The sequence below is a fragment of the Parasteatoda tepidariorum genome, chromosome 10, assembly GCF_043381705.1.
Source record: "Parasteatoda tepidariorum isolate YZ-2023 chromosome 10, CAS_Ptep_4.0, whole genome shotgun sequence".
Lineage (NCBI taxonomy): Eukaryota > Metazoa > Arthropoda > Arachnida > Araneae > Theridiidae > Parasteatoda > Parasteatoda tepidariorum.
This window is the reverse complement of record NC_092213.1, coordinates 10,995,309-11,006,527: the sequence shown is the minus strand read 5'-3', so window position 1 is coordinate 11,006,527 and position 11,219 is coordinate 10,995,309. Positions and strand designations below refer to the sequence as shown.

Below are 11,219 nucleotides of genomic sequence, written 5' to 3'. Positions count from 1 at the left end.
TATATATATATACTATTTTTACTTTTAGAATGTTTAGTTAGAATAAATAGTTTTAATATTTTTCAATATAATTTTATTAATGGAAAACTGAACGGCTTACAAGTTCTTGTATAGTTTGAGATTAATATCTATATTTATCTTTCACAGCAACATAGAAAGTCAGATTAGTTAAATAAATTTTAAATAAAACCTTTTTATGTATATATAGAAAATATTATAAAAAATATCAAATTAAAAAATTACAACACAATTAACATAATATATAACACAAAGGTTTAGCAAATAAATAATATTTTTGTTGTATTAACAAAAAAAAAANAAAAAAAAGCGGATATCAATTAAAAAAAAATTTTTTTTTGGTTCTTATAATGCACTCCTTAACACATTTGTAATATAAATTAACTCTTGTAGATAAATAAAAATTATGAATCAAAACTTGCCTTTCAACTATCTGCTCTGAGCTCTCATAAAAATCGACATATAAACACAGTAAATAATACATATGTTAATAACCTTCATTTAAATTTATTTATTTTTTTAAATAAAACTAGCACATTTAATAAGGTCTTAGAAAACACAGTGTTTCAGCATAGAAAAGTATCAGTTAAAAAAATAGACAATATATACTTTTATAAGTTATTTAACAGTTTAGTATATACATGTAGCATAAGCATAATATAGTTTGTAAGAAAAACTACTCTATATGTGATAAACAACAATAGAATTTAAACTGAGAATTAATTTTTCAAAAACAGAACTCCATATGCTGCATTAATCCCTGATGTAGACAAATTTTCATTTTTTGCACAGTGCAGCACTAGCGTAATGCTAAAAATATTCTTAGGACACAGCTGGGCAATATTTCTTAAACATCATGATAACAATGTTTATAAATATCAAATGAGATATTTTTGTGCATATCATCAATAATGTACTGTTTGAATATGACATTAACAAAAGTGTGAATGAGTTTCAAATAGAAAATATTGCAATATATCGTTAAAAATCCATATTTTTTGAGGATACATTGCAATTTTAAAACTCCAATATCACCCAGTACTAGTAATCAACCTATAACTTTGATTTATCAATATTAACAGCACCTGTTTAGGAGTGAGAGCAAAAATATGTTTTTAATAAAAATATTTAACAAAGGATTTCTTGAACAGACTCACAAATTTGTTTAAAGTCCTTTGTAATCGTTTTTGCCTTGTTATGATGTACAGTAGTAGCACCATGCCATAGAATATAGTTTCTAACATAAGTTTCAAATTATTTGACATTTTATAATCTAGTGTGAATTTAATAAGAATAAAATACAAATAAAGGTTAATAGGCAAAAGGAAAAATATAAAGTAACACTTTCTGTTATGTTGACATCATAAATTCTCAAATTATTAAAATATAACTGAAATAATATTTTGAGTAAATTTATCCTTATTTAGAGAAATGAAAACCTTAGAAATCTATGAAAATATTTTGACTTTCAAGCTAGTTAAGTCTATAAATATCTCTACTAAATTTTAATTAGGTAATAATGAAAAAACATATTTTAGATCAATAGTTAAATACGCTTGAAAACGCTTAAAACTTGTTTGAAAAAAAAACAAAACAAAAAAAAACCCCATACTTTTAACACTATTCATTACAAAGTGTGTTGAATAGACGTTGATATTTCTTGATATAATGTCTGTATATACTGCTAATTAGCATATTAGAGTCCTAATTTAATTAAGAGAAAAAAACCAAAAACTATATTCACTAATAAGAATTAAATATATTTCCACAATTTTATATATATTATTATTAATGATATAATAATTCATTTGTCGTTCAAAGGGAAATTGAATACTCATTTCTTTAAAGAATGAGAACATAATTTTAGAAAATCTAAGCCGATAAATTAAATGGGTACTTATAGTTCAATTCAACAGAAAACCTTACTTTGAGAGATTATGTAACTAGTTCAGTTTAAATCTTAATTAATTTTTAAGCTTTTTATATAATTCTTGAAAAATTTGACATCGTTATAATAAACAAATATACGCTAAATACAAATAAAATTAATAAAACAAAAGAATATATGAAACACATTAGGTAAGAGATATAAAGCAAAACTAAATAAATTTTTAATAACTTAGATACAAAAATTAGGAAAAATATTTATACACAATAGAAGAATTATGAAAGTAATCATGAGCTATTATACAAAAGAAGATATCAATATATTGTATGAATAAATTAGATGATTAATATGTAAACAATAAATACAAAAACATAACACATAAGAGTGACACTTTAATTACATAAAAAATTATGTCAAGTCAAGCATGTAAAATCCTGCCATTAGAGCTTCACACGCATATAAAAAATTCTAACTATCCTTCTTTTTTTTTTATTAAAAAAATTATTTGAATCTAAATTTTTTTTGGGTGCGCAGGAATTGTTTGAAGGAAATGTACATTACACCACCCAAAAGAAATGTACATTATACACATTTAACACAAATAGAATTTTTGTGATGTAAAAAAGTTATTCAAAAAATCCCTCCCACTTGAATGCATGTAGGGTGTCACCTTGTGAAGTCTTATATTACATTCATGTTTATTTTTGACCAATTTTAATTTAATTATTATTCTATAATACATCTTAATACACATTTCTAACTAATTTTAAGTTATTTATAATAAGATAATTAGTCATATAATTATCTGGATAAGGAATATGTTTTAGGTTAAAGAATTTATATATACAGTAGGTCGGAAAGACCACCTCTATGTAGCAACTTCCTCTATTTGCGACTAACTTTTGGGAGGCACAGATTTTTTCTATAGACTCAGTGTTGAAGAAAACCTTTAGGAGAGACCATCAACCCCCCCCCCNCCCCCCCCCCCGCACCAGTGACCTGAGTGCACTAAAGACAATATTATCAATGATTTATTTTAATTGAAAGTTAGAAAAAAAATATTTGAGAAAAAACTTATCTTCTCAAACAAATAAGCATCTTTTCATTTTTTAAAGCTAACTATTTTTTATGATATAATATCAAATACAAACTTGAACAAATTAAAACATAATTGTTTATCCATTTAAAATAGTCCAATCATTCATGATTGGTAAAAATTTTTTTACTAAAAACTAAACTCAGTGGCACGACAGCCTATAGAGGGCTAGGGCCTACTGTGCCTATCTCAGTTTTCTTGACCTTGGGCTCTGGGGTGCAGGAGCAGATGTTCCGCTCAGGTGGTTAGCCGAATGCGGAACCTTCAGTGTTAGTTCCCAAGCATGCTTGGTACTCATTTATCGACCCATTGAAGGGATGAAAGGCTGAGTCAACCTTGCCCGGCCCGAGGATCGAACCCAAGACCTGCGGCATGGGAGCATGATGCGCTACCACTCAGCCACCGGGCGTCAAATTTGTTTTTACACATAATTATATAAGTAAAGATCATTTTTATTGACGCTAAATTTTGACGACAACACAAATGGCATTTCCGCACCAAAAAATGACACTGAGTTAAATTTAAAATTGTCATGTACCTTTGATAACATTTTGAAGTCATTGGAGGTAACCCCTAAGACAAACCTCTATTAACGACCATTTTTCTATGGAACAGAAAGTAGTTTCTCCTCTAGAAAAAGTTTGAAAATGACGCTGATCTCTTTCTAGAATTCTGACCAATCATCTACAAACAGGACATTAATGGCAAAATTTTACATGCAGGACAATTAGAAGAGTTAATTTAATTAACAAAATAATTACAACTTGTAAATGAGATCACTAGCAACAAGGTTATTTCAAATTCTACTTTCTTTTGAAGTGAAAAAAATATTCAATTCAACTACTAAAGAAATTGAAGACCACATTACAATAACTGGCAAATCCATTTCAATTACTAATAACAGACCAAAAATTTTTTTTTTCAATTCAACAACCAATAAAATTAAAGACCTCATCAAAATAACTGGTAAATCCAATACAACTACCAATAAAAGACCTAATTTTTTTCTGAAGAACATAATTTCAATTCAACTACAGATAAAACTAAACACTAAAATCTTTTTTCGCAAAAAATAATTAAAAAAAAAATTTTTTTTTAAAGAAAATATCTATTAAATATGATTTAATACTAATTACAATACTAAAATATTAAGGAATTTTTTTTCCTTAAGGAAAATTGCTGTTAAAACTACCGAGCTGCAATAAGTGCACAAATTGCCGTTAGCAGTTTGACAGCATTAAAATTTATCAGTATTGCAGTTTACATTTAAAATAATGAATATCATAACTTGAGAATATCTGTATTAATATTTATGAAAGAATGTATGATACGCTGTACAGTATGATACAAATTATTTAATTCACATGGAATGAATATTCCACATATTTGTGCAAACGTGGTACAAATAAAATGAATTTGTTAGCAATGGCTGTCAACAAAATGGCAGTGACAGATGCTGAATAATTAATGTATGTATGCATGTATATATATATACACACATACATACAAAGCATAGGGAAATATTTATGAGTATAAAAAAACCCCTTTATAGTTCATCTTGTAAATGGCAGTGATGTATGAATAGACAAGAATTCACAAGTATGTAACAGATTTAATTGCTACTACAAACATTTAATTCCTGAATTTGATTTTTTACCAATTAAAGGCATTTAAATAATCAGCAAACTTTTGTGAGCAGACAAATTCATCCCTAACAGCATTTTAAAAAACTATTCAACAGCCTTGAATATATTTCAAAAAGAGGAGAAATTTCAAATTATAACAGTTATATCTTTTCTGAATAATAAAATAAATATCTTTGCTTTGATTAAAAATGCAGGATTTCTTTACTGAGTCATATACAGTATTTTTAAGGCATTTAATAGTTTTATTTAAGCAAACTCTAATAACAATAGATTTCATACGAACATTGCAGCTTTCTAACCACCATAGTACAGTATTTACTAAAAAGTTTCTGAACTTATTTTGGTATAAATGAATACACAAACTGCATCACATGACCACAAACAGTATTATATATTATGTATATATATTATGTATTCAAATATGTAGAGACTAGCTTGGCAATTTTCAAAATTAAATTCTAATTACTGATGTTATTTTAAATTGAATTGTTTATGCCACTAAATGGTATTTATTAATTGGAACAACAAGGAATATCGTAAGAAAGTCACTCAAATTTAATGAAAAAAATAAGCATAATTTAGTAACTACAGTTGAAAGCTTAATGTTTTAATATATACTGCGTTAAAAATTGGATAAAAATAGTAAAAAAGTATTGAGCTACAAACATAATAAAACAAATCGGCTAAATAGAAATTTATTTTTAAACATGAATGACGTAACATGAGTTACATACATAATAGAATTTATTATCAATTTAACTAACAGCTGAACCAATTAGTTTAATTATTTAAACTGGCACACAAAAACTAGGGTTAGGAAAAATCACCAGAACTCTATAGGTTTAATTTTAAAGCATTTGTAAAAGTAAAGATTTCATTTTAGAACATGGAGAATTGAAGGAAAGCTTTTTTTATTTCTAAAACTCACTATGTTTTTTTAAATTTTTTAAAAATCTTGAATAAATACTAAAGGTAGCACCATTTATTTGAACCTCCTTATTCAAAGGGGGTTCAAATAATGGATAATAACCGAGATATTGATAATAGAGTTTAAAGTCTTTTGCCCCAAACTCCATTGTCAATATCTAGATTTTGTTCAGGTAATGCTAAAACAATGAGAAATTTTAGTAACTAACAATAGAACAATTATATATTAAACTCTTACTATTAAAATGAAAGCATGCCTTTAAAATATATATTTAATAACAATAAAAAAAATAAAAAATAGCAACTCTTAATGTTTTTATCTTAAACTGTTCAAAACTAGATATCAGAGTATCGATAATTTTATGTGAAAAATGCTGACAGTCAAGATAATAGCATATAACCCTTGCGATTAACACAGAAAATTTATTAATTAAACCTTTCATTTGTAATAGGATTTCTGAGAAATATTAATTTTGAAACACAATTTAGAAAGAGACTGCTTCTGTTTTAATTATTAAAAAGAAATTTTGAACTTTAAAATTAATGCTTCGCATTTTATGAGTGAATGAAATTCAGCTATATTATATTTTATAATTAATTAATACTGTTTATTAAAAATTGATATTTATTATTAATTATTGTTATTATTTTATAATTTACTAATACATTGAGCATAAAAAAGAATAACACTGGATTTTCATCAAATGCTTTTATGCTATCAAATCAGGGGTAAGAATCTCTAACACTGGAAGTAGATAAATATCCTACTCGACGGGCTATGAAGACTTTGTCGTTCTTTTTGTTTCATGGGATATAATATAATCTTTGAGGTTTAAATTTCGTCAATTATTTCTTAGATAAATAATATTTATTCTTCCTGGTAACTAATACAAAAATTTGGAAAAATGCAAAAATTTCAGAACATTTATTGAAATGTTTAATAATTAAGAACATTTGAGGACAACTTTGAGCTCTGCTTTTCTCTTAGCCTTGAAAAAAATTGAAAGTATTATGAATATTTTAAAGAATAAAATTTTTATTTATTTACATACCAAATTCCACAAAACTAATGCATGCTAAATAATCTTTCAGAAGTAAAAGTGATTTTTTAAAAAATCCTGATATTTGTATGCCAGTGTAATTAGTACGAAAGATTTTATAACACCAGTAATTAGTATTAAAAAAAAAGATAATTTGTCTTTAAATCTGCAGAGTTAGATTCAGGTAATATATACATATTGATGTTACCTTATTTAGGTAGGTTAGATTATCATATATCTCACTCACAATATAAGGATAGGGCATGATCGTTATGACATTGATTTCAACCAATCATATGGCAATGAATATAGATAGAAAACATACCTTAAAACACATTTCAACAGGAAATTTTTTTTTTACAAGAAATTGATGTGAAACAATGAAAACATAAATAAAGGTGATCCTGTTAAGATGTATATCTACAATGCAATCTTTTTTCTAGATGTATTCAAAATATATAATATTATGTAAATAAATATGCTACAAAAGAATCACATTAAAATAATGGAATAAAACCTGGGCAGTGTTTTCTCGGCAGTATACTGTACACTTTTCAATGAACTGCATAAGGCTTTGTGAAAAAAAGACTAGGATGGTTTATATCGTAGAAAAGATTCCAAATTTCTTTCTAGTTCCTATTAAAAACAATTATACATAATAAATATTTACTTAATAATTATACATTATAGATATTTACTTAGTAAACAGTGAACATACAACAACTAACACTTACTTTTAATAACTCTTTCTTATCTAACTGTTTTCGATGCTTGTATACACATTGCTGCAGTACTGAATAGAGCTGTAACAATTTTTCTACTGTATAATCCTCTGTGATTCTAACAAGATGTGATATGAATGCATCCAAGGCAGCTGTGTCTATCAACACCTTCTGTCTAACACTAGAGGTCGTTGGATCTAAGCTACCTACAAAATCAAACGAACTCCTTTTAGCCCCATCGAGTAATTTTACTAGTTCTTAAGATTGTATAGTTCATTGAATAAGAATCACTAGTCAAGGTTAGGGTTTTGGACAGGGCATGTAGAATTTGCTTTTCTAAACTGACCAAATCTATTAACACTGAAAGTAATTATAACATTTAGATTTTCAAATGCATTTATTGTACAGGGTTCCCACTCTTTCAACAAAGCAAAAATTAAGCACTTTTAAGGACCTTTTTTTGAAGAAATTAAGGACTTTTTGTTTATGTCTATCATTGAATATGCATATGCCACCAGTGACAGTGCAAATTATTTAATTATTTACCTTCTTAAAAAAATCAGAATTTCCTGAATTCTGTCAATTTTGAAGGTCCTTAAAACTGCACCCCCCCCCAAAAAAACACTATCTCTTCCANAAGAAAGATGGATGTAAACGAATTAAGTTTTGTCTACGGCAGACGATTCTTCCATTATTCGTCCGAAATGAATATTCTGCGTTCAGCAGTATAGGCTAAATACCAAATACTATTTGTATGTTGCATCTCTAATTTAGAAGGAGCAATTGTTTTTTATTTTTTAAAATTTAATTTTTTTAATTACAATTTTACAGTGTTGAACATAATCTTGTATGTCTATACAATTTAAAAACTCCTTGAATTTTTTTTTGCAATAACGGACTCTATTTGCACAAATTCATAAAAGCGAACCCTGGTTGAAAGAATGTGAGTAATTTTTTCACAATTTCACGAAAAACGGACCTTTCACAAAATGTCTGGACAGACCCCTGCCCCCCCCAAAAAAACACTATCTCTTCCATGTGCAATATTCCCCTTGTCCACACTATTCTTTTCTTTTAGAATGCTTCTCTGTTCTCATAGAGTATCATTCTAGGCAAAGGGCAGAATATATTAAGGAAAAAGCCAATATATTAATGAAACGACAAGTCTTCATCCCTTGTCTGTACCCCCCCTACACACATTAATTTTTGTCTCCCTAAAATGCTTTACCCTCGATGCGTGGTCTAATTCTAAGTAATAAAAGAACTCTATTTTGTTTTAAAAAATTGAACAGAAAAATTGTTGCTATCAACCATAGTGATGCTAAAAAATTAAGGACCTTTAAAAATCTTGAACCAAAATAAAGTACTTTTAAGGGTCCTTATTTTCCAAAATAAAAATTAAGCAGTTTTTAAGTACTTTTAAGGACCGTGGGAACCCTGCTGTACATAAATTTAAAAAAAGTACATAGTAGTTTATTGAAGCCGCACTAAAGCTGCATGGTGGCAATCTGGGAAACATCTAATTTAAATATCTAACTATATCAATTACTGACATTTCACTTTTAGTTCAGTATCAAAAATAAAAAAGATTATGGGATTTATAAATATACACAATCTTTACATGGATGAATTTCATATATTCCATAAATGTCTAAACTTTGTAAACTAAAATTATGTGTATATTTAATAGATAGTATTTACTTAACAATTTGAAATAATTAAGTATTTTTAAAAATCCTCACCTCAATTAAAATCTACAGATAAATTAGTAACTTTTTTTTTTGCCATTTTCTTAACCGTTTAGCATTGCATGAAGTAAAACCAAACTACACATTCTAGCTTGAGATAGTTAAAGGAGTTTTTGACAGTTTATTGCTAATTTTTTTGTGTAATTTAAATTAAACTTTTAAAAAATCTAGCTTTTGACAGAACAGTTTTGCATAGGTGTCCTATAAAATCAAGAAAGAAGTTTTTCACTTTAAAATAGATTCAGAATGAGCAATAAAAATTCTATTATCTTCATTGGATTGGATGAAGGGAGTTCAATTGTTCTTCTTTCAGTTGAAGTTCTTTTTTTCCTTTAATAGATTTAAAACCATTAAAAAATTAAAGATAAGATAAAAATTAAGTTTAAATGATATATGATATTTTATCTAAGAATTAAAATAGCACTGATAACATTTTCTTTACGCCAAATTTAAAACCACTGTTGCTTTAAATTATGATGTCATAACATCAAAAGCAAAGCGAAATCAATAGCTACTTAAGTTGATTCATACTGTTTGCTGCCACGCACTAGGCATGTGCAAGGCTTTATGGCACTTTCAATGACGTCACCTTCGGGTTAACACAATTTTAGTTAACCGTCATATGATTGGTTCTTGAGTAATTTACATATATATTGGCTTATTTACAAATTGCCAAAAATATCTCACTCACAANCCCCCCCCCCCAGATTGTAATTACCCTTAAAGCTGCTAATCTGAAATGTTGGGAATTCAAGAGTAAAATTAGAACCCATTTCATTTATGAACTAATGCATAGATAGCATTACATACCTTGACTTCTAGTGAAATGAGGTGACTCTGGACTCATTGTTGATTTCTAAAAAAATAAATAAGGAGGTTAATCACATCAGTATAACAATTTAAATGAGTAAGTATTATTGATGACAGAGTTCATCCAAAGAATAAATAAGGACAGGGGACTTTCTACGAGAAAAGGGCACTTTGAGTTTTGAAAGAGCACTCAACACTGTAAAAATTTATAAAAATGTGTAATATTACGTAATAATTGAATTTGATCCTTTACAATTTTTGAATTACCCTCTTATACTATTATATGTGCATATTTTAAAAGATAACTTTCCTTCAAAATAATAGAAAAACTTGCTTTTAAAAATAATAAGAGACAATCTCAAGGCAAAATTTTCTTTAAAAATAAAAAAAGTAAAGTAAAAAAATATATATATAAACAAACTTCTAAAATTTAAACGGTGAATTTTTTTCGAAAAAAAAGGTATTTATTTAAAATCATTAAAATATTTATTAATATAGTCTCCTTTCTGTAAAAAGAGCTACTGATAACTATTTAGCCAATTGATAATAATCTTAACAAAGGAAATATTTATAATTGTAATCAGAATGAAACTTATAAACGCAGATAATTTCACTAGTGTGTTAATTATTATTTAAACAGTCAATCTTTTTTTCTTTTCAAAATGGAATGTGAATAAAAAAGCAGTGTTTCTTTGAAATGCCAGCTTATTTTTTACAAAGCGAACATTTATAGGGATCAAAGAGCAGCTGACCGCCCTTCTAAAAATACTTAGGGTAACAATATGAAAGTGAAGTGTTGCAAGATATCAATTTATTTGTTACAAAAAAGACTTTTCTATTATTTGCATAAAATCTCAAATTTTGTTTTGCTTTTAAAGATTCATAAATTATTACATTATAAGAATTTGGGCACTATTTCATTTTTATAAATCAGTAGCCAAGTTTGCTAGTGCTGAAAAATACTAGTACCAAAACCAGGTAGAATTTTTAAAGTGGTATTACAAAACTTTGTGATGCAGAAAATGCTACACAATCATTACTGTGTGACATGTGGCAACCAAATTAGCTAGTGAACACACACTGATTAGGATTGGATAAAAATTGAAATTCTGAGAAAAACTAAATCAAGAATGCACAACCTGCAACCCGCAGACTACATAAACTCGCCTTGCAAGAGCTTTTAAACACAATGAAAAAAATTTAAAACTTTTTAATTGCACTTTTAAATTATCGCTTTCTGACAATCTCAATTTTCACAGTATCTATAGCAAATAAATTTGTGTGGTTTAACAGATTTTCTTTAAAGTATTATAATCGTAAATCT

At 27.1% G+C, this 11,219-nt stretch overlaps 1 protein-coding gene across 6 annotated transcripts in view; it reads right to left on the bottom strand.

Annotated features, from left to right (window-relative positions):
* Window positions 1-792: 792 nt before the first annotated feature.
* Window positions 793-11,219, bottom strand: part of LOC107451563 (ATPase family AAA domain-containing protein 2) — a 51,416-nt gene continuing 40,989 nt past the window's right edge. For all 6 annotated transcript variants that reach the window (XM_043050281.2, XM_043050280.2, XM_071186827.1 and 3 more), the window contains 3 exons: window positions 9,896-9,941; window positions 7,350-7,543; window positions 793-7,251 (listed from right to left, as the gene is read on the bottom strand). In XM_043050281.2, coding sequence (XP_042906215.1) covers window positions 7,204-7,251; window positions 7,350-7,543; window positions 9,896-9,941 — 288 coding nt within the window. In that variant the 3' untranslated portion in view covers window positions 793-7,203. The remainder of the gene's footprint in view (window positions 7,252-7,349; window positions 7,544-9,895; window positions 9,942-11,219) is intronic.